Raw genomic sequence first — 24,091 nt, forward strand, 5'->3', positions numbered from 1 at the left:
AACGGGGAAGCTTTTACCGATGAGCTTTTGAGCAAAGTGAAACACAGTCTATTAACCTTTTTAATAACTATCAAGCAAATCATTGTCTGTCTCTACAGATTCTTATTGTATGACTAACCTTTTGGCACAAAGGTGATATTTTGATTATAGTCCCACTTTAAATTCAGTTCATCTGCAAAGTGTTATAAATAAGAGTCATTTTCTTTTCTGCCTATGTTTTGTATTTCCATACACAACAGTTCTGCATGAACACTGCCGAAGATTAAAGTGTTTATTACAAAAGCTCTGCAACAATACAGTTGTTAGTCATCGCCCATATGTTTTGCTGCTTGAGCTGTATGACGGTACTTCAGTTACACTCAAGACCTACCTGCCCTTGTGACTAAGCAGCCACTGTAAATATCAGCCAGTATTTCCATATGAAAGAACAACTAATACTTTTATTTCCAAACCTCGGAGGAAAGTTCACGGTCTCCCTCTACTGCATCTTTTGAATCATCCAGGTGTCAGCTTTGTTCATTGACAAAAACATGCTTATTATGCAGCACAGGATGTGTATATATTAGCACAACGTCCTTGTGCATCTGCCATTTAAATTTGCCTTGTCTAAAAACTGAAATGCTCCAAGATGAAATATGGTGTGAATGAAGACACACAAGGTAATGATTCAAATGATGGGCACACAATTCAGTTAGAAAACATAAAGCATTTATTTTTAGATAGAATGGGGAAGAGCTAGAAGATCCTATGTCAGGTTTTTTGATTTACAAGTATATACAGTGGCTTGCAAAAGTATTCGGCCCCCTTGAAGTTTTCCACATTTTGTCACATTACTGCCACAAGCATGAATCAATTTTATTGGAATTTCACGTGAAAGACCAATACAAAGTGGTTTACATGTGAGAAGTGGAATAAATATAATAAATGATTCCAAACCTTTTTTTTTTTTTTTTACAAATAACTGCAAAGTGGGGTGTGCGTAATTATTCAGCCGCCTTTGGTCTGAGTGCAGTCAGTTGCCCATAGACATTGCCTGATGAGTGCTAATGACTAAATGGAGTGCACCTGTGTGTAATCTAATGTCAGTACAAATACAGCTTCTCTGTGACGGCCTCAGAGGTTGTCTAAGAGAATATTGGGAGCAACAACACCATGAAGTCCAAAGAACACACCAGACAGGTCAGGGATAAAGTTATTGAGAAATGTAAAGCAGACTTAGGCTACAAAAAGATTTCCAAAGCCTTGAACATCCCACAGAGCACTGTTCAAGCGATCATTCAGAAATGGAAGGAGTATGGCACAACTGTAAACCTACCAAGACAAGGCCATCCACCCAAACTCACAGGCCAAACAAGGAGAGCGCTGATCAGAAATGCAGTCAAGAAGCCCATGGTGACTCTGGGCGAGCGGCAGAGATCTATAGCTCAGGTGGGGAAATTTGTCTATAGGACAACTATTAGTCGTGCACTGCACAAAGTTGGCCTTTATGGAAGAGTGGCAAGAAGAAAGCCATTGTTAACAAAGGGAGACACAGCAAGCATGTGGAAAAAGGTGCTTTGGTCAGATGAGACCAAAATGGAACTTTTTGGCCAAAATGCAAAACACTATGTGTGGCGGAAAACTAACACTGCACATCACTCAGAACACATTGCCACTGTCAAATATGGTGGTGGCAGCATCATTCTCTGGGGGTACTTCTCTTCAGCAGGGACAGGGAAGCTGGTCAGAGTTGATGGGAAGATGGATGGAGCCAAATACAGGGCAATCTTGGAAGAAAACCTCTTGGTGTCTGCAGAAGACATGAGACTGGGGCGGAGGTTCACCTTCCAGCAGGACAAGACTCTAAACATAAAGCCAGGGCAACAATGGAATGGATTAAAACAAAACATATTCATGTGTTAGAATGGCCCAGTCAAAGCCCAGATCTAAATCCAATCGAGAATCTGTGGCAAGATCTGAAAACTGCTGTTCACAAATGCTGTCCATCTAATCTGACTGAGCTGGAGCTGTTTTGCAAAGAAGAATGGGCAAGGATTTCAGTCTCTAGATGTGCAAAGCTGGTAGAGACATACACTAAAAGACTGGCAGCTGTAATTGCATCAAAAAAGGTGGTTCTACAAAGTATTGACTCAGGGGGCTGAATAATTACGCACACCCCACTTTGCAGTTATTGATTTGTAAAAAAAATGTTTAGAATCGTGTATGATTTTCGTTCCACTTCTCACGTGTACACCACTTTGTATTGGTCTTTCACGTGGAATTCCAATAAAATTGATTTATGTTTGTGGCAGTAATATGACAAAATGTGGAAAACTTCAAGGGGGCCGAATACTTTTGCAAGCCACTGTAAATATATACACTGCTCAAAAAATAAAGGGAACACAAAAATAAGACATGCTAGATCTGAATGAATGAAATATTTATTTTAAATACTTCATTATTTACATAGTTGAATGTGCTGACAACGAAATCATACAACAATTATCAATGGGAATCAAATTTATCAACCCACGGAAGTCTGGATTAACACTGGGAATACACCATAAGATTTTCAGCAGATAGATTGTTTCGATAGATAATTTCCGACATGTCCGATCTTATTTTCTATATTTTTTATGATTGATTTCTCATAGAGGTGAATGGAAATTGATAAGAAAAGATAAGAGAATCGATCGGAAAATCAATCAAAAATAAGATCGGACAGTAAATCGACTGAAAAATCTCATTGTGTATTCCCAGCATTAGAGTCGCACTCAAAGTTAAAGTAGAAAAAAACACTACAGGCTGATCCAACTTTGATGTAATGTCTTTAAAATAAGTCAAAATAAGGCTCAGTAGTGTGTGTGGCCTTCTCGTGCCTGTATGACCTCCCTACAACACCTGGGCACGCTCCTGATGAGGTGGCAGATGGTCTCCTGAGGGATCTCCTTCCAGACCTGGACTAAAGCATCCACCAACTTCTGGACAGTTGGTGGATGGAGCGAGATATGATGTCCCAGATGTGCTCAACTGGAGTCAGATGTGGGGAATGGGCGAGCCAGTCCATAGCATCAATTCCTTCGTCTTGCAGGAACCGCTGACACACTCCAGCCAGATGAGGTCTAGCATTATCTGCATTGGGAGGAACCTAGGGCAAACCACACCAGCATATGGTCTCACAAGGGGTCTGAGGATCTCATCTCGATAATTAATGGCAGTTAGGCTACCTCTGGCGAGCACATGGAGGGCTGTGTGGCCTCCCAAAGAAATGCCACACCACACCATTACTGACCCACTGCCAAGCTGGTCATGTTGCAGGCAGCAGAATGTTCTCCACGGCGTCTCCAGACTCTGTTACGTCTGTCACATGTGCTCAGTGTGAACCTGCGTTCATCTGTGAAGAGCACAGGGCTCAGTGGCTAATTTGCCAATCTTAGTGTTCTCTGGCAGATGCCAAACATCCTGCATGGTGTTGGGCTGTGAGCACAACCTCCATCTGTGGATGTCGGGCACTCGTACCACTCTCTGGAGTCTGTTTCTGACTGAGCAGACACATACCCATTTATCACGGGCTGGAGGTCATTTTACAAGGCTCTGACAGTGTTCCTCCTGTTACTCCTTGCACTAAGGAGGATGTAGCGGTTCTGCATCTGGGTTGTTGCCCTCCTCCACCTCTCCTGATGTACTGGCATGTCTCCTGGTAGTGTCTCCATGCTCTGGAAACTATGCTGACAGACACAGCAAATATTCTTGTCACAGTGTAGCATTGATGTGCCATCCTGGATGAGCTGCACTACCTGAGCCACTTGTATGGGTTGTAGACTCCGCCTCATGCTACCACTAGAGTAAGAGCACCGCCAGCATTCAAAAGTGACCAAAACATCAGCCAGAAAGCATAGGAACTGAGAAGTGGTTTATTTCGCCACCTGCAAAACCACTCCTTTATTGGGGATGTCTTGCTAATTGCCTATAATTTCCACCTGTTTATTTCACTTGCACAGCAGCATGTGACATTAATTGTCAATCGGTGTTGCTACCTAAGTGGACAGTTTGATTTCAAAGAAGTGTGATTGAATTAGTTACATTGTGTTGCTTAAGTGTTCCCTTTATTTTTTGAGCATTGTACTTGCTAGCTCTGAAACACAAGTGGACACAATAATTCCAGTCACTGAGAGGAGGCTATGTGCGCCATTGACCTGGTTCTTTTTACAAAGTGCAGGTTGTTAAGGGCAAGAGCAGGAAAGCTGCCTGGCCAAACCTCATTCTCATCATTTTATAGCTGGCTGTTCTGAATCATGAGTAAATAATGTTTTGCTCAGATAAAGTGATCGGGGCTTTGTCTCCATGCTGGATATGTCCACCATGATGTTTGATGTTGTGTCAGGGGCCATACACCCAGGACTGCATTCTAGTGAAGGTTTTTGTCGTTGCAGAGTCCAGGAGATGATGTCTGATGATCAGCGAGAAGCCGGCAGAATTCCTAGGACAGTGGAATGTGAGCTGATTCAGGATTTAGTGGACAGTTGTGTTCCTGGAGACATGGTGACAATCACCGGAATTGTTAAAGTGTCCAATATCAAAGATGGTATGTACTGACGTGTTACATAAAATGAGGTGCTATTTATTACAGGTGTTACACTAAAAGTGATCCTGGAGTGAATTCAGGCAACACCCTGACAAGCTAAAACATGAAATCCTCCTGCCCAAGATTGAATATATCCTTATGCCATAAAAATACCTCTGTCCCATCAAGGCCCTGAATGCAGAAGGCTTTAGAAGGTGTCCTGTGGTATCTGGGAACAAGACATTCGCAGCAGATGCTTTAAAGGACAACTGAAGTGAGAGGGCTATAGAGGCTCAAATATTTCCTTTTAAACAATACCAGTTTCCTGGCATTCTGCTAATCTTTCATGCATCAGTAGCGCCTGAATCACACACCTGAAACAGGTATGTGGCAAATGCAGTTAAACGTGCTCTCCATGCTTGTTCAGGATCTATGACTAAAAGTATGAGAGGCAGAGGATGAACTGTACAGCCAAGCAATTTGTATGGTTTAGAAGAAAATAAATATGGCAGCCTCCACATCTGTCTCACTTCAATATTCCTTTTATCACTTTTTCCACCACTACAGTATAGCTACAGTTGTGTTCAAAATTATTCAACCCTCACTAAAATTGAGTGTTTTGGCCAGTTTCACATTGATTTTGATCATTTCAGTCATCTTGTTTACAATTAAATCAAAGAGGCACTTGTAAGTCACACAAATATAACATAACATTTATAACGAAATAACCACAACTGTCTTTTCTGTGCTTACATCATTATCAGTTTTATTCAACCCCCAAGTGACATTCATTCTTAGTACTTAGTACAACATCTTTTTCCAGTTATACCAGCTTTTAAACGTGAAGCATAGTTTGACACAAGTGTCTTGCAGCGATATATGGGTATCTTAGCCCTAACTAGCTCCTGCCATCTCCAACTCAAAACATAGCGCGTATCCGACCTTTTCTTTCCCGTGACACAACCAAAATGTTAGTACATGCTCTTATTATATCTCGATTGGACTATTGCAATATATCGCTTGGTGGACTTCCAACTAACAGACTAGCAAGGCTCAATTCTGTACTGAACTCTGCTGCTCGACTTATTCATCTCTCCTCTCGCTCTTCCTCTGCTGCTCCTCTATGTCAAGCTCTTCACTGGCTACCAATTAACGAGAGGATTCAGTTCAAACTCTTAACCCTAACCTACAAAGCTCTCCACAATCTCTCTCCCCTGTACATCTCCTCACTAGTCTCCAGATACCAACCCAACCGCAATCTCAGATCTGCACACGAGCTTCTTTTATCCTCTTCTACAATTACCTCCTCACATTCACGTGTACAAGACTTTTCACGTGCCTCACCCCTCCTCTGGAATGCCCTTCCACAGCACATTCGCCACTCTCCCACCTTTGAAATCTGTAAACGCTCCCTCAAAACCCACCTTTTCTGACAAGCATATTCTCTAGCTTAGGCCATGCACCCACTAAATAACCTAATTACGCACTGCCTGTACATATACTGTATACTTCCCCACCTCTTGTTTCCACCCCATTCCTTTAGATTGTAAGCTCGCAAGGGCAGGGCTCTCACCCTTTTGTGTCATGGAATGTTATTAATTTAATTGCTTGCACTCTGTTAGATATTTATACATTTTAGTCATCATGGTAAATCAAATTGTAATCAGCAGTGCTGTATTGTGTATCAGTGTTCATATTTGATGTATATCATTGTCTGTATCATTATGTATCCCTTGTTTGTTTTATTACATTGTACAGCGCCACGGAATATGTTGGCGCTTTATAAATAAATAATGATAATAATTCTTCATGGGCAAAAGCCTCCAGTTCAGTCACATTCTTAGGCTTGTGCACTGCAACTGCTTTCTTTAAGTCCCACCAGAGGTTCTCAATTGGATTTAAGTCTGGTGACTGCAATGGCCACTCCAAAATGTTCCAGCCTTTAATCTGCAACCATGCTCTGGTGGGCTTGGAGGTATGCTTGGGATCATTGTCCTGTTGAAAGGTCCAACGTCTCCCAAACTTCAGGTTTGTGACGGACTGCATCACATTTTCTTCCAATATCTCCTGGTACTGAAGAGAATTTATGGTACCTTGTACACGCTGAAGCTTCCCTGTACCTGCAGAAGCAAAACAGCCCCAAAGCATGATTGACTCCTAGCCATGCTTCACAGTAGGCAAGGTGTTCTTTTCTTCATAGGCCTTGTTCTTCCTCCTCCAAACATAGCGTTGATCCATGGGCCCAAACCGTTCTAATTTTGTTTCATCAGTCCACAGAACACTATCCCAAAACTTTTGTGGTAGTGTTCTGTGGACTGATGAAACAAAATTAGAACTGTTTGGGCCCATGGATCAACGCTATGTTTGGAGGAGGAAGAACAAGGCCTAAGGGGGGGGGGGGGGGGGGGTTCAATCATGCTTTGGGGCTGATTTGCTTCTGCAGGTACAGGGAGGCTTCAGTGTGTACAAGGTACCATGATTTCTCTTCAGTACCAGGAGATAGTGGAAGAAAATGTGATGCAGTCCGTCACAAACCTGAGGCTTGGGAGACGTTGGACCTTTCAACAGGACAATGATCCTAAGCATACCTCCAAGTCCACTAGAGCATGGTTGCAGATTAAAGGCTGGAACATTTTGGAGTGGCCATCGCAGTCACCAGACTAAAATCCGATTGAGAACCTCTGGTGGGACTTAAACAAAGCAGTTGCAGCGCGCAAGCCTAAGAATAGCCTAAGAATGTGACTGAACTGGAGGCTTTTGCCCATGAAGAATGAGCTAAGATACCCGTATATCGCTGCAAGACACTTGTGTCAAGCTATGCTTCACATTTAAATGCTGTTATAACTGGAAAAGGATGTTGTACTAAGTATGAATGTCACTTGGGGGTTAAATAAAACTGATAATGATGTGAGCACAGAAAAGACATTTGTGGTTATTTCATTATAAATGTTATGTTATATTTGTCTGACTTACAAGTGCCTCTTTGATTTAATTGTAAACAAGATGACTGAAATGATCAAAATCAATGTCAAACTGGCCAAAGCACTCAATTTCAGTGGGGGTTGAATAATTTTGAACACAGCTTTACGTCCTCTGTGTGACTTCATCTAAGCCACAAAGACGTAGATATAAGTCGTGTAGCTGAAGCAGTGTTGTGCAGGATTGGGCTTGCTCCTGTGCACACATCTGTCACTATCTGCTGCAGCACTAATTGGTGAATGCGAATATATGTTCACTGAGCCAATAAGATTGACTTTTACCATTAAAAATACTTTTATTTTCTCAGTTCATAGTGAAAAATACACACTGTAGCATTATTTAAGAATCAAATATCTTCACCATAAATTGTGACAGGAACGTAATTTGTTTTGTGATAAACAGTAGAGATAGCCAAACAACATTTGTGTTTTTTTAAATCTACAATAGCACATTTTATTTTTAAACTGGAATTGGTAAAACTTAGAAATAATGTATTTTTTCTGTAAATTTCCTCTTTTACCTATTACAATGCATAGAAAACAAAATTGTTTGAGGGAAAAATGGCATACTGTGAAAGCCTAGGTAGTCTTGAAAAAAACAATATATATTTCATTTAGGTGTCATAAATAGGGATAATGTTATTGCTGATTAAATAGGGACATAGCTAAAATGTCAAAACTGCTCTGGTTCATAAGGGGGAAACAAGGTCTGGATGCAAGGTGGTCAAGTCCTTAAAGAGTAACTGTCAGGCTGTAAAAGCTAATTTAAACCTCTATTCTCCTATGTTGAACAGTTTAGAAGGAAGCCAAAAAGGCAATACTGAAGTTAAAAATCTCTCATACTTTGATTTTTGCTGAATAGCAATCCTCTTTATTCCCAAGCTCCTAAGGAGGCCGGCAGGCCTCATAACAGATACTGCAGAGCATGCTGGGGCTGCTTCTTCTCCCTACTGCACTCCCTTGGTCCTCCCCTTCATTTCCCTATCTCGCCCTAAGGCTGCTTTCACAGTGGGAAGTTACAGGCTCATGTTACAGCAGCTTGTAGCTTGCAGCCTAACTCACAGCACTGAAAAATCAATGTGCTGTTCACAGTGCACATGTTCCGTTAGAGTATACTGCACGAGTCCGCTATTGTTCCTAGCCACATGGCTAATTAATATTCACTGCACAGTAGTGTTGTCTGGATCATGAACGATTAGGATCTTTGATCCGGATCTTTTTTGTGAGTCGAATCATCAGGAAGCAGGGTAAGGGAGGATATTACATCACAATTGGCTTATACAAGACAGTCAAACATGGAACCTGCCATGAGCTGTCAGGAGCATCAATCTCTGCAAATACTATATAAAAATTCTGTGAAATCCAAACGTGGACAGTGAAATGCATATGTAATGTAAATACAGCCAATATTTAGCAACTGATATATGTGTTTTTTTTCTCTGAGACCCTATACCTAACAGCTCCTCTTTAAAGTTGTGAGGCGGGGTCTCCATTGGTCACTGTGACTGAACAGGGTTTAGTCCCTGCAGTCTCTACATCCTACCTGCGTGTGCTCCTCCCCTCCCTATCTACTGCATGTAAGAATAACTACAGAGGTGATAACTTCAGGACTGGAGTGATAAGATAAAACTCTCACTGTGAAAACTTATCATTACATGATAAGGCAAGCTTCTTTAGTGAAGTAACTCATAAAAAGCTGATCGATTGTGTTGTGGTAATTTTTCACTTATCACCAGCATGATCTTAGTGAATTGTGGCCTGTGCTATTCTCTTCGACTGTCAGTGATTTCACATGATTTGTAACTAGATAAAGGCTTAAAGGGTACCTGAACTAACATGTGACATGATGAGATAAACATGTGTATGTACAGTGCCATTTCTGCATATAACTAAGCTGTGTTTTTTCCCCCAGAGAGGGTTACATTTAGGTATGCAAATGACAATTTCTTTCTAGTCGAGACCTAGTCGGACTATAGTGTACCCTCACTGATAACTAATGACAGCTATAAAACTCTTGTCTGGCAGAGAAAAACTTCTGAGTGCAGGGAATAGGTGAAAAAGTAAATAGTTCATAGATTGGGGATCTGAAGTGTGTCAGAGTGTGTGAAAGCAGTATTGTCACCATAAAAATCTAATTTCAACAGCAACTGGTCTAAGTGTATTAAGTCATAAAGATGCTAATCCTGCATTCAAAACTTGCAAAACTTTTTCTGCTGTTATGGTTTGTAGTTATCACATACTTTAGGCACTGGCCCTAGTGCCAAACAGTGCCAAAGAGTTGAATGCTGGGAGTTCGTTTTATCTATAATATATTCCTTCTCTTCCATTTATTTCCCTGCCTAGCTCCTTATCAGAAACACCCTCTGATTACTTGTGTTTACAAGCAAGGCTGAGGTGACTCAGTGATTGGATGTGTAAATAAAAAAATAGACAGTGAAGTTGTTAGTATACACCTCAGTGGGAGTGTCTGAAGACTCTGGGAGGAGGGCAGCTAATGAATACACAATGAGCAAGAGAAGGGAGGAGGGAAACAAGAGTCAGGGAGGATATGATGTCAGCATTAGCTTAGGATAGGATTTTCTGCTTTTCCTTAATAAAATTCACAGGAATCATTACTTGGACAGCACAATACATCTGTTATGTAAGTAGAAGTAGTATTTATCTACCTTTATATGTGTTTTTTATTTCTAGGTTAGCATGGGTGTCGCTTGTTCTTGAAAGACTGACAGTCAACTGAGATAGTATAGAATTAAACCTATTTTTTTTAAGCTTTTCAACAGTAGAGAAAACTGGGGGTTTCTAAAAAAAAAAAAAAAAAAAAAAGTTTATTTTCAGTTCAGGTTTTCTTTTACCGCTTTTAAACAACACTAATTGAAATGTACACCTTGTTTGGGAGCTGTTTTCCCTGCCAGGGAGTAGATTTTACTCACCACCGCTACCGCCAATCATGCTGCTCTCGCCCTGCCGTTGGTATGACGGCAGAGCTCTGTGAGATGGTCAGGAGCCAATTTCATTGGCTTCTGACCCTGTGATCACTGTGATCCAATCTCATTGGCTCACGTTGATCACACGGTCAGGAGCCAATGAAATCGGCTCCTGACTGGCTCACAGAGCTCTGCTGTCATAGCGTCAGTAGAGCAAGTGGGCTGGGGCGACAGGTGAATGGTGACAGCGGCATTTCCGTGCGGAGTGACGTCAGTAAACCCCGGTTTTTGGTGATAGCGGACTATGGTCTTTAAGGGGCCAGAGACCGCTGGTACTAAAGTGGTTGATACCAATCCCACAATCAAATCAATCAAATGCTTCACCATAAAATAAGAAAATGGTCTTGTTTCTACCATGTTGAGCATCAATTAGTACAGAGCAGAATTACTGTTGGGTTAAAGGGAATTGTGTAGGTGTGTAACATCTTTAAAGTCCTGCATTCGATGGACAATTAATTCCATGCTTGCTGGTTTTGTGTAGGAGGATTTAAGAATAAAAACAATAAGTGCATGTTCCTGCTGTACATTGAGGCAAACTCCATCAGCAACAGCAAAGGTCACAAAGCTAAAGACACGGAGGAGAGCAGCAGCCATGGAGCCGCTATGGACTTCTCCCTGAAAGACTTGTATGCCGTCCAGGAGATCCAGGCACAGGACAATCTCCTCAAACTGTTAGTGAAGTAAGTATTACTGAGATATTATTAGAGCTGCTGCTGCTCTATCTTCTGCTGAGCTGATATCAATGATTTATGTGTCTGTTAAACAGATCACTGGGCATTCGCTTTGCAGACTCCGCAGCCTGCTGGCATAATTCTTCACATTTCACTGATGTTGAATATTTAGAACTTCACTGTTTTCTGTAGTTTAAACAGGAACTTCAGCCTAAACAAACATACTGTCATTAAGTTACATTAGTTATGTCCATTAAAATAGATAGGTAATATAATCTCTTACCCACCATGTTTTAAAAGAACAGGCAAATGTTTGATTTCATGAGGGCAGCCATCTTTTGGTTGAAAGGAGGTGACAGGGAGCATGAGACACAGTTCCAACTGTCCTGTGTGCTGATCAACCCTCCCAGTTGCTAGGCAATGCAAATAACAACATAGGAAATCCCATCATGCTTAGCACAGCATCAGGGGAAAAAAGCCCGGGCAGTTTTCTTTAATTGGTGGAGCCTAGCTAAAAATACAGCTAAAAATGATGCTTTGATAAGAAAGACCAAGTTCTGATGCTGTGGAACTGTTAAAGGGAAGGTTCAGGGGCTGTATAAAAAAAAAAATCCAAATCCACTTACCTGGGGCTTCCTCCAGCCCGTGGCAGACAGGAGGTGCCCTCGGCGCCACTCCGCTGGCTCCCGGTGGTCTCCGGTGGCGAGCCCGACCTGGCCAGGCCGGCTGCCAGGTCAGGCTTCTTCTGCGCTCCAAAGTGCGTGTCACTCGTGCGCCCTGACGTCATCGGACATCCTCCGGGCTGTACTGCGCAGGCTCAGAACTACTGAGCCTGCGCAGTACAGCCCGGAGGACGTCCGATGACGTCAGCACGCACGAGTGACACGCACTTTGGAGCGCAAAGGAAGCCCGACCTGGCAGCCGGCCTGGCCAGGTCGGGCTCGCCACCGGGAGCCTGCAGAGCGGCACTGAGGGCACCTCCTGCCTGCTACGGGCTGGAGGAAGCCCCAGGTAAGTGGATTTGGATTTTTATTTTTTTTATACAGTCCCTGAACCTTCCCTTTAAAGAAACACCAAGCCTTTTCAGTGCTGCTGAGTAGATTTTTAGTCTGGAGGTTCACTTCAATTTATATTAACAAAAAACAAACTAAAAGTGTAGGTAATAAGTGATCGGTTAAATGGAATTTTTGTTATAACACAGTATTTACTGAGTTTGGCACTAAAAATTAACATGTTAGGGCCTGTAAACAGTATCCTGGAGAGTAGCTATGCATTTTATCACAACATGCAGCCACCTTGCTACATGCTACAGTGCTGAATGGTGCTTGGCTAGCTGGGTGTCCAAGAACATTGTTAGCCAAGGGTGGTGGATTGGGTTTCTAAAAAGAACGGGGGCAGGATTGGGTGCCTGAGGCCATCATGAGCAAGAGGTAGTGGATTGGGTGTCTGGGAAACATGAGGGATGCATGATTGGGTTACTGAGAAGATTATGACCTGGGGTGGTGGATTGGGTGACTGAGAAGAACGAAGGATCCAGGATTGAGTGCCTGAGAATAAGGGGTGAAAGATTAGGTGCCTGAAAAGATTAGCAAGGGATGGTGGATCAGGTGCCAGGGAAAAACAAGGAATAATGGAATGTGTGTCTGAGGAGATTATGGGCAAGGGGCGGTGGATTGGATACCTTAGACGATTATGAATGAGGGGTGGTGGATTGGGTGCCTGGGAAGATGAGGCAGGGGTGGTGGATTGGGTGTGAGAGAAGGTTATAGGTGAGGGGCGCAGGGGCTGAGGTCCCTGAGAAGATTATGAACAACGGTTGGTGGATTTGGTGCCTAAGAAGATAAAGCAGGGTGGTGGATTGGGTGTGAGATAAGGTTATAAGTGAAGGGCAGTGGATTGGGCATCTGAGAAGATTAAGTGTGAGAGGCATTGGATTGGGTGCCAGTGCTGAATATCTGAAATAAAGGTAACGTATGGTTTGTACTATGTACGATTAGGGGATATGGCAGACAGAGGTTAGTATTATCTGTTATGGTTAGAAAGCTTAGATTGGTCTTCAGAAAGTGGGTTTACCTCAAAGGAACAGATGGTTGAGGTCAGGAAGGGAGTTTTAATTAACTGGAGAAATTATGGTTCGGTGAAGGGGGAGATAGAATGACAATCACATTGCACTGCCAAAACCTACATCATGTAGCTAAAACATCTCACCAGTACCCAATCCAATAGCGCTGAACTCAGATGCTCCTCTTTCTGGAACAGGCAGTTTAGAATCCCTTATTCTTTTTTTCACATATAAATGGACAGCAAATGATATTTTGGTTATTAGTCCGCTGAGTAAATTAATGTTTTGTTTTTCTTTTTTTCCTGTAGCTCTCTTTGCCCTACAATATATGGACATGAGGTGAGCAGCAGTGGTTATATAAACATTCCGAACTGTCAAACTGTAAATGCATTGTATGTGTTAACAAATAAAAACTTAAAGAGGAATTCCAGTGAAAATAATGTAATTAAAAAAAGTGCTTAATTTTTACAATAATTATGTATTTAGTCAGTGTTTGCCCATTGTAAAATCTTCTCCCTGATTTACATTCTGACATTTATCACATGGTGACATTTTTACTGCTGGCAGGTGATGTCGATACTTGCACTTTTGGCAGTTGTAAACCGCTGTTTTTTCCCACAATGCAACAAGGCTCCCACAGTGTGATGTCAGTACCTCAGTGCTGTGAGGTGCTGACATCACTGTGGGAGGGGTTTCACCACAAAATCAGCCATACAGAGCCCCCTGATGATCCATTTGAGAAAAGGAATACATTTCTCATGGGAACGGGGGGCATCAGCAGATCAAAAACTTCCTTCACAGTAGATGGTTCATGTGCAAGTTCTGAAAAAAGAGCAATAATAAAGTCCCCTTTGAATTCTTATGACATCAGACAACTACGTTTTCAAAGTACTCCAGTACTCAAAGTAGTTACCAAAGGTCCTCCACCATCGATGGTAAGCCCCTACCACACTCCACCATGGCGCACTTGCCGGATTCAGTGGACCCAACTGAAAGGGTTGAATGCACCATTGGGGCAGTTATGGCCTCCCCTCTTCAGACAAATTATTCTTTTCCACTGTTAGTATCAACTCCAGCGTAGTAACTTGTGATCCCGTCAACTCAAAAACATAAGCTGACTGTATAGTGTAAAATCCTTAAAACTCTATTTAAAGGACAACTGAAGTGAGAGGGATATGGAGGTTGCCATATTTATTTCCTTTTAAGCAATACCAGTTGTCAGGCTGTCCTGCTGATCCTCTGCCTCTAATATTTTTAGCCACAGACCCTGAACAAGCATATGCAGATCAGGTGTTTCTGACAAACAAGATTAGCCACAATCTTGTTTCCTTTGTTATTCAGACAGATCAGCAGGACTGCCAGGCAACTGGTATTGATTAAAAGGAGAAACCCTGGAAGTAGAGCGTGTATAAGCGGTTATGCAGACGGTGAGATAAGACCAGTGGCTAGTGAGCAGTGCTTGTAACGGGAAGCGAGGTGAATTCCTCTTACCAGGCTTCCCTCTGCGCTAGCTCTGCATAGAGGTGGGATCACGGAGGGAAGCCCCAGGGAGAGGACGGGAGGGAGAAGTCGGGCCGCTCTCCATGCGTCAGAGTCTCTGTGTGGCTGCGGCTCCCCCCTCCATCATTGCACCCTCTCCTCATAGCACTCAGGGCAGTCACGCTCTTGGTCCACCCCTAGAAATGGGTCTGTATGTATCCCTATTGTCCAGCGCTGCGTAATATATTGGCGCTTTATAAATACAATTAATAATGATAAAAAACATTTAGATCTAGAAATCATTTATCTTGTCCCATAAAATGCCCCCCTCCATTCTGGCTCAGGAGCGAAATTATAAAATATTTTCAAGGTGGTACAGGGAACATGTCCGGAATCACAAATTTAACCCTCAGAGGTCTGATCTTTGTTGGCACTGTAATTTTGTGCCAGGAGATCATTTTCACATATGGTGGACTTTTGGTAAACAGACCATTTTGGGCAAAGGTTTTGGAACTACATACCATCCTATATGACAACTGTTTACCCTGCACTCCAGAGATAGCCTTGTTGTCAATAGTAGGGTTTCTCAACTCAGTCCTCAAGTACCCACTACAGGGCATGTTTTGCAGAAAACCACAAAACATTCACAAGTGAACTAATCGGTGTCTCAGCAGAGCTCATTAACTACCTTTATAGATTTCCACAAAAATGCACTGTTTGAGGTACTTGAGGACTGGGTTAAGAAATCCTGGTCTATTCTACCTGGCTCCATAAGAAAGGCAAACAAATTAAATCTTTAAATTCATGTTAAATGGGTCTCGTTTGCATGTTAACAGACCATGGAGAACCCCCAGAACCAAGGCTGAGGAGTCGGTACTTAAATCATCTGACTGCTCAGTTTATGAAATCACCAACTCTGACTCCAGGTACCCACAAATTGCTCCGACTCCTTGACTTTGGCTCCACAGTCCTGCCCAGAACCCCTTCAACATTGAAGCTCTTCCATGAGATTAATACACTTACGAGCATAGATGAGTTATTGCTGGGAGCTCAATATAAAATAAACATGAGGTATTTACATATACTGTATATGGGCAGTCTGGATAGAGTTCAGAGACTCAGATTCGGCTTGCCAGGGGTTAGCAAGGCAGATTCCTACTATGCCTGACTTTCCAGCAGGGGTGCTCTCATACTGGGCGCACATACAGAACAGCAGCCCCAGCACTTACCACCATAAAACCTTGCTGAACAACAGGACCCAGTCCCCACACCATGTGCTCTGAAGCAAAGCACCAGCAGTGCATCCAGCCAGGATCCCCAACACAGCCTGACAAAAAGCACAAATCAAAGGGACATAGAGCTACCTAGAGGAATGACATATAGAACTCCCAGAAACTCGCTGTCTACCAATCACTGCAGAGGGAGTACACAATGGCCCCGTACCTGGAAAGGCTACACCACCCCGAAGATAGACAGACCCTGAACCTTTACCGTCTGAGCACCCACAGTCTGTAGATGGAATCTGGGCTGCACAGACATGGAAGCACCGGGAGGAGAGACTATGCATGCAATGTGGGCAGAGGGCCCTAGAGGATGAGGCCCACTTCCTGTTACACTGCATCAAATATGCACCTGTGAGGACCACCCACTTCCTGAGTCTCTCCACTCACATCCCAGATTCCACCTTCATATACTGTATACCCCCTATACTGTGCCCTATACCCTCCCAATGCCTCTACTCCCAAAACCACCCCCTCCCATGCTAATGCTTTGCTTTGGCAATGCTACATGTGTTTATTCCTGCCGATAAACCTTTTTTTTCGGATTGGATTTGACAAGGCTACAATCGATGGGAATGGTAACTAACCCATCGTGTTGCCTGGAGACAACCTTTTCAATAAGGGAAACTGAAGCACAGTCGCTTGAAGATACGTGAGAGTAATTGAAGTAAATGTATTATTGTAAATCTCTCAGTGGTAATATCAGAATGTTGAAAACTGATTGATCACAAAAACACTCAAATTTGCCTATACTGGGCATACAGGTTTTCCAAGGTCTTTCCCCCGTATGCTTAGAGGCTTGCTAGCTCCTAGGGGTGTAACTTTAGAGGAGCAGTGCCTGCGACCACAGGGGGGCCTAGAGCTGTTGGGGACCCCAACTACTAATATTTCCTTCCTCTAATACAGGGCTCCATCCTCCAGATCAGGTGTTTTGTGGCTACAGTTTGGGTGTGACGATAATAATGCCCGCTCTTGTTTTATGACCCTTGTAAGTTGCACCCCCAGGCCATGAAGGGCACCAAGGGAAGGGGTGGGAAAATTAGGGGGTGGAGGTCATAAAAAATTTGGGGCGTCCCATTAATTGTAGTTATGCCACTGCTGGCTCCTGCTGTGTCTGGCGTACTATAACATACACTGCCATGTGCGTATCTCTGTACATTTTTTTTTTATAAAGGCAGGTTACACATTGATCATCCACTGTGGAGAATATATCGATCTTTTGTGCCCCACTAAAGTTTGGTGTTCTTCTTTGTTATGTTATATGTGTAATATAACAGACACCTTTGTTGCAGTTTTTTTTTATACCCAGCACAATGTAATAACTGATAACTATATTTTATTGTGTTATTTTACGGCCCATTTCTAGATTTATTACATTCATACATTATTTTTTTCCTACTTTTTATTTAAAATGTCAACAAGTAAGGCCGTTTTCACATCAGCAACCAGTGGTTTCATTGCGGCACAATCCGATGATCACATGGCACCACAACGCTAAAAACAAGCCTCGTGGATACCTGTGGAAATGTGCGTTAATGTAATTCATGTTAGCAAAACATACCATAATTGAGGCTCTCTACCTCTCAATTCCTGTGGCAGGAATACGTATTGCAAGCAAGTGTACTGAAAAATGTTGCTACTGTGCCTGTGCACCGTGAAGCTACTGAGAAAAAGTTTAAAATATCTGCAGGACCATGGACTTACATGACTTTTTGTCCCTAGGGTTGTACAACGGACAAGGGAACATAATCTGCATACGGAGGAAAAAAGTTTTTGCCATCTATTTAGAAAGGGGTCCTTTACAGTGAGAGTGGTTAAAATCTGGAATATCTTACCTCAGGAAGTAGTTATGGCAAACCCTATATCTGCATTTAAAGAGGGCTTAGATGCTTTCCTTGCATTGAAGGACATCCACGGCTATAGTTGATAGGTAATTCCTGGAAGAGTTGATCCAGGGATCCAGTTGATCCAGGGATTTATCTGACTGCCATCTGGAGTCGGGAAGGAATTTTTCCCTTTTAAGGCTAATTGGCCCAGACCTGGTAGGGTTTTTTGCCCTCCCCTGGATCAATTGTGATGTGTAGGTTCAGGGTGGTGTTTTATTTATTTATTTTCTGGTTGGACTTAATGGACGATTGGTTTTCTTTCAACCAAACTAACTATATAACTAACGTCCAGCCAACGTACGTCACCGCAGATGCTGGCCCATAATCTGCTGTTGCCCTAGAGTTAAATTGCCTACTTCCACCGCATCAAATCGCATCCAGTATGAACTGTCCCATAGACTTTGATTGCTTTATCGTCACCCTGCGGTAAAAAAGAATAACGCAATGCAAACGCGGCAGTGGGAAAGGGGCCTAAAAAAACAATGTTACAATACTATATGATCTGAAATACAAGACACGGACATGTATGTACCTTTGTATCACAATTCATATGCTTCAGTTGAACCTAATAGACTTTTTTTTTTTTTATATAGACAACTATGCAATTTACTTCTTTATCTTACCTCACAGGTAGTGAAAGCAGGGCTGACTCTTGCACTTTTTGGAGGATGTCAAAAGTATGTGGATGACAAGAACAGAATTCCTATTCGAGGAGATCCGCATATCCTAGTGGTTGGAGATCCTGGTCTGGGGAAAAGTCAGATGTTACAGGTATGGTAACACACACTCCCTAATTTTTGGGAAGGCCATGCTGTCCCATGTCTAGGGCAGCAGAAATCTAGGATAGTTGGGCTCCCCCTCTGTCTTATAACAGATTTGCTCAGGTTTAGTTTCTATGGGGGAGAGTGATGTGATATGTATTATTCCATTAATATGTATTGTCCATTAATGCCCATTTTTGTATTGGCAGGCTGTGTGTAATGTGGCCCCTCGTGGAATCTTTGTTTGTGGAAACACAACCACCACCTCGGGACTGACAGTCACTCTGTCCAGAGACAGTGCCACCGGAGACTTTGGTTTGGAAGCTGGGGCTCTTGTCTTGGGAGACCAAGGTATGACAATGATTTGTTACTTCAAAATGACTGTTTACAAAGTGTAGCAAACTCCAAAGGCTCACCTGTAAGGGCCTGTGTGCGTCAGAGTTTGTATAGAGTTTCCATCTGAACAAAATTTACTTTATAAAAAAAAAAAAGTCACATTTTTCAATTTGTTAACATCACATGTATATTTCAGTAGGTTTCTAAAGACCCAATCCTACATTTTTCATATACATTATTCCCCTTAGCTTAGTAACCAGGGTGCTCAAATGTTACCTTTTTTTGTGAAATGCGGTTTCTGCAGCTAAAAATCTAAATCACATGACTAGAACTAACAGATTCTAGGGGCTGAATTTTCTTTGCTGTGGGTTAAGATACTGCTGCTGGTATCCAGATTGCATCAACAATCTATAAATATATCAGCACTCTAGTTCCAAAATTAGATAAGACAAATAACATTTATATCGTGCTTTTCTCTTGGCGGACTCAAAGTGCCAGAGCTGCAGCCTCTAGGGTGCGCTCTATAGGCTGTAGCAGTGTTAGGGAGACTTGCCCAAGGTCTCCTACTGAATAGGTGCTGGCTTACTGAACAGGCAGAGCCGAGATTCGAACCCTGGTCTCCTGCGTCAGAGACAGAGCCCTTAACCATTACACCATCCAAACATAAATTCAAAAACAGCAGCTAAAAGTCTAGCAATGCCTGTCTTAAAAACTTCAATCAACGCTTCAGCGCTGCTTCTCAGTGAAAAACTTCCACCATCACCAATGAATTTAAAAGAACACGCTTACCAGAGGGACATAGACCTTAGTTACAGGGTCTATGTATGGCTTAAACAGGCCTGCAGCTGGTCTCTCTCCTGCTTGGCCTCCCCCGCCTCAGCGTACAGTGTATTCGTCTCCACACACCAAGTTCAGCAGTTTAAAGCAGATAAAATAATAAAACCGATCTAAGCGTATCTTTCTTTAGATAGCAACAATTTTAATATTGATAAAATCAATAAAAGAACAAATACTCACATATGGGCCCTTTTTACAGGGACCCAAAAGAATACACAGTTTTTCAAAAAGTGCAGAGAGCCGTCCAACCCAGCAATAAGAACACCACGCTCTTCAAATTTAAAATCCTCTTTATAGCTACAGTTTCTTAATAATCTCAAAAATTGCCCCTTAGGGGCTGCTTTTATCCAGTTATGGTGACAACTTCCGACAGGAATATAACTATTCCTGTCGGTCGGTTTGAAGTACGTACTTGTACTCACTTTTTCTTCATTCATATTAATCTTTAAATTTAAAGATTCTTTACTGTATTCACGGGTCAACTTAATATTTAATGAGTTGGTATTTAAATTTCCAACAATAGAATTAAGGGATAATTAATCTCCTTCCCATATGAAGAGCACGTCGTCTATGTACCACCTCCACAGAAGGAGCCCAGGAGGAGGGGCCTCAGACGACGCGCTCCTCCCACCTGGCCATAAACAAATTAGCCATACTGGGGGCAAACTTGGCCCCCATAGCTACACCTACCTTTTGGAGATAATACTCCCCACCCCCACCCCCCAAACCAGAAATAGTTATGTTTTAATGCAAAATCTGTGCATTCTACCATAAAAGATATTTGGTCTCCAGAATATAATCCACATTTTTCTAAATATTAGATTATGGCTTCCAGCTCTTCTGCATGTCCTATTAGAGTGTACAACGATGTTACATCCGCAGTCACTAGGAAAGGGGGGTTCTCTAATATTAGATCCTGCAATACATTTATAACATGTTTGGTGTCCCTTAAATAAGATCTCGTCTCTAGAACTAGAGGCTGCAGAAATGTATCAATAAATTCTCCCATCCTGTAGGTTATTGATCGATACCGCTGACAATTGGATGACCTGGAGGATGTAAGGCATCTTTATGCACCTTGGGAAGATAATAAATAACCGGTGTTCTTATAAAAGATGGTTCTAAGTACTTTGCCTCTGCAGAATTAATCAAACCATTTTTTAAATCCTTATCCACCAATAGATGTAGTTTCTCTTTATAGGTTGGACCTGGGTCCCGTCTCAGTTTGTTAACATCACATTTATATTTCAGTAAGTTTCTAAAAACCTAATCCTGCATTTTTCATATACCTTATTCCCCTTAGCTTAGTAACCAGGGTGCTCAAATGTTACCTTTTATTGTAAAATGAGGTTTCTGCAGCTAAAAATCTAAATCACATGACTAGAACCAACAGATTCTAGGGGCTGAATTTTCTTCATTGTGGGTTAAGATACTGCTGCTGGTATCCAGATTGCATCATCCCACTGTTCAACATGGAAGGGGGAGGCTACAGGCTGAATCTCTTTGAGGGGATTGCAGCTTGACTGTCTGTGGGACATGAAGTTGTAAACACAACAGGTAGACCCATTTCTCACACTGCTTTACTTCATTCACCAGGGAGTTAATCTGTCCACACCCAGATCCAACTAGGGTGTAAAAATGCATTGCAATGTAGAAAAGATGACCGGGTCTCCACCTGAATGTATGCAAAATATGTTTTCTTTAATTTAGAGTATCATAGCAAAAATGCATAACATTTCGGGCACAAGGCTGAAATGTAGTGCTGAGCTCAGCACTTGAGAAAGGCTTAGTGTCTGGAACGCTTGTCATTTTTGCTATGATTTGTTAAATTAAAGAAAGCATAGGTGGAAACTGGGTCCTCTTGTCTACATTGTGGGGCATGATGTGTCCAGTTTTTGGTCTCCTGACCACAAAATGTAACCATTTCTGAACCTGTGTCTATGTCCAACAATGGCACTTTCCAGTATAGACCCAATGTCTGACATAGTCCGACACAGGAAAAATGGCTGCCCCAGATAAAATCCGGCACAGCGTCGGCAACTCGACTAAGTCTGGCACTTTGATCCTCGCCAGCCCCATCCACCGCTATATAAATATTACATGGGCGCTGCTGATGGATATAGTCCGGCACAGTGTCAGGCTATGTGAATGAAAGTTTTAGACAAAGCCTGACTCTTCGATTCCCTTCGGTACAATGCTGCGCCATATATTAATGTAATTACACTGGGGGCCGTGCAATGAGGGGGGGGGACAGCAGAGCTGCAGTGTGCAAGCTGGGGACGGCCCCTCCTCCCCTTCACCGCTGATGCTGGGTCACCTCCTCTCTCTAATGCAAGTGGGTAGAGACCCCTCTGGCTTTTCCCTTTTCAGCAATTACCCACATTCCCTCCACACAGCAGAAAAAAAAGTGAGGAGTAATTGCAAAATTGGAAAAAGAGCCCCTGGGGGGTACTGGCCTCAGGAGAGGGAAGCCTCTGGATCCTAATGAGACTTCCCCCTTCCTCCTGTCCAGATTCAGCGCTGCGACCCCCGGACAGCAGCCGACGACAATATTTACCTTTGGGATCCAGCGCAGGTGCAGTGCCATCTCCCCCCTTGGGCTCTGGCGGAAATAGCTGAGCCTGATCGGGTCGATGCCTGCACAGCAGAGCTTACCCAATTGGGCTTGGCTATTTCTGCTGGAGCCCGAGGGGGAAGATTGTACTGTGCCTGGGCTGGATCCCAAAGGTAAATATCGCCATGCACTGCAAGCACTACTTGCGTGCATCCGCCAACAGACTTTCAGGGGTTCCAGTGCTGGATTGTGGCTGCACAGGAGTATAGGGTAAACCTCATTAGGATCCTAGAGGCTTCCCCCCTCCTAAGGTAAGTCAGTTTTCCTTAAACGTTCTCTTTAAAAATGATTTGACATCGGCTGATCAGGAAGCTTCTCCAGAGACACAAACAAGCTCTGCAGCCAACTCTCCACACAGGAAAGCGTGTATGCCTAGATTGCTGCTGGCACTCCCATCAGCTATGGCTGTGTACGCAGCTAAGGCCACAGAATAACAAGACAATGTTTGTGCTCACCCTTTGGTAAGAAATTCCCAGCTTTGTTTACCTCTTGCAGCCCGCCCACCACCTCCACTCTTAGCTGAGTGTCCGTCCACCCACTGTGTGTTCTAGTTGCCTGGGGTGATGTTCCGCTAGACTCGCAGCGCTCACTGAAATGACGCACTGAAGTTGTTGTTTTCTTTTTCTGCTATTAGTGATTATATCTACGCTGCAGTTTTCTAGTTTGGATTATGATCTGATTAGTTACTTTGGAAAAAGTTTATTTTCTTCTTGTTACACTAATCATTGTTATGAGATTAATTGTCATTTCATTTTTGTATGTTGTGATTTCTGTTATTTTTGTTGCTGTTTAACACTCAGGTATATGTGGAATTGATGAGTTTGATAAGATGGGGAATCAGCACCAGGCTCTGCTAGAAGCTATGGAACAGCAAAGCATTAGTCTTGCCAAGGCTGGGATTGTCTGCAGCTTACCTGCTAGGACATCTATCATCGCTGCTGCTAACCCAGTGGGTGGACACTATAACAAGGGCAAAACCGTCTCCGAGAACCTCAAGTAAGTATCTGGCTTATTAATGGACAGAATGTTTCAGCAACAGTCAGTTATGCATAAAGACTCCAGTCAGATCTGTTATCAGCTTACAAATCCTTTCACTGGGAAGCTCTAGGCAACTTTAAACAGTCAATAGATCTGAAGACAAATTATTTAGTATGTAACTGATCTGACAGATCTGGTTTTAGACTAGACCATCTCCTCATAGGGGGTCTCAGTTATTTATTCACAAAAGCATAAAGCTGCTGTATTTGGAGTACCTCCGGTTCCCAGTCCTGTTTGTATTTAACCAGATCCCTCTGTCAAATGTACTCTTGGAAATCCCCCAGCAGCCACCTTTGAATGGTAGTTGCTCAGTCCAACTGCCAAAAATCAAATCAGTAGAGTTGCTGTTATCGAGCAAATGCCGCATAAGTGTGCTTTCTGATTGCTTGAGACTCAGTGTTATCTACCTAACTACCGTGTCACGCCGATGGGCGTTACCGTCGCGGCAGCCCCAGGACCGCCTAACGCCGATTGGCGTCAAGTCCTGGAGCTGCAGTTTAACAGGGAACTCACGCGCATGCGCGATTGTTCCCTGGCGGTTCATTGAGCCTGCTAGCCGCGGTGGTGGCTAGCAGACTGTTTAGAGCCGAAAGGGGAAAATATTCCCCTTTGTTTACATTTG

At 42.9% G+C, this 24,091-nt stretch overlaps 1 protein-coding gene across 2 annotated transcripts in view; it reads left to right on the forward strand.

Annotated features, from left to right (window-relative positions):
• Positions 1-24,091, forward strand: part of MCM8 (minichromosome maintenance 8 homologous recombination repair factor) — a 72,755-nt gene that overhangs the window by 38,083 nt on the left and 10,581 nt on the right. For both annotated transcript variants that reach the window (XM_068232500.1, XM_068232501.1), the window contains exons 9-14: positions 4,413-4,564; positions 10,987-11,185; positions 13,547-13,577; positions 18,514-18,654; positions 18,854-18,995; positions 23,232-23,427. In XM_068232500.1, coding sequence (XP_068088601.1) covers positions 4,413-4,564; positions 10,987-11,185; positions 13,547-13,577; positions 18,514-18,654; positions 18,854-18,995; positions 23,232-23,427 — 861 coding nt within the window. The remainder of the gene's footprint in view (positions 1-4,412; positions 4,565-10,986; positions 11,186-13,546; positions 13,578-18,513; positions 18,655-18,853; positions 18,996-23,231; positions 23,428-24,091) is intronic.

Source organism: Hyperolius riggenbachi, chromosome 4 (genome assembly GCF_040937935.1).
Source record: "Hyperolius riggenbachi isolate aHypRig1 chromosome 4, aHypRig1.pri, whole genome shotgun sequence".
Classification (NCBI taxonomy): domain Eukaryota; kingdom Metazoa; phylum Chordata; class Amphibia; order Anura; family Hyperoliidae; genus Hyperolius; species Hyperolius riggenbachi.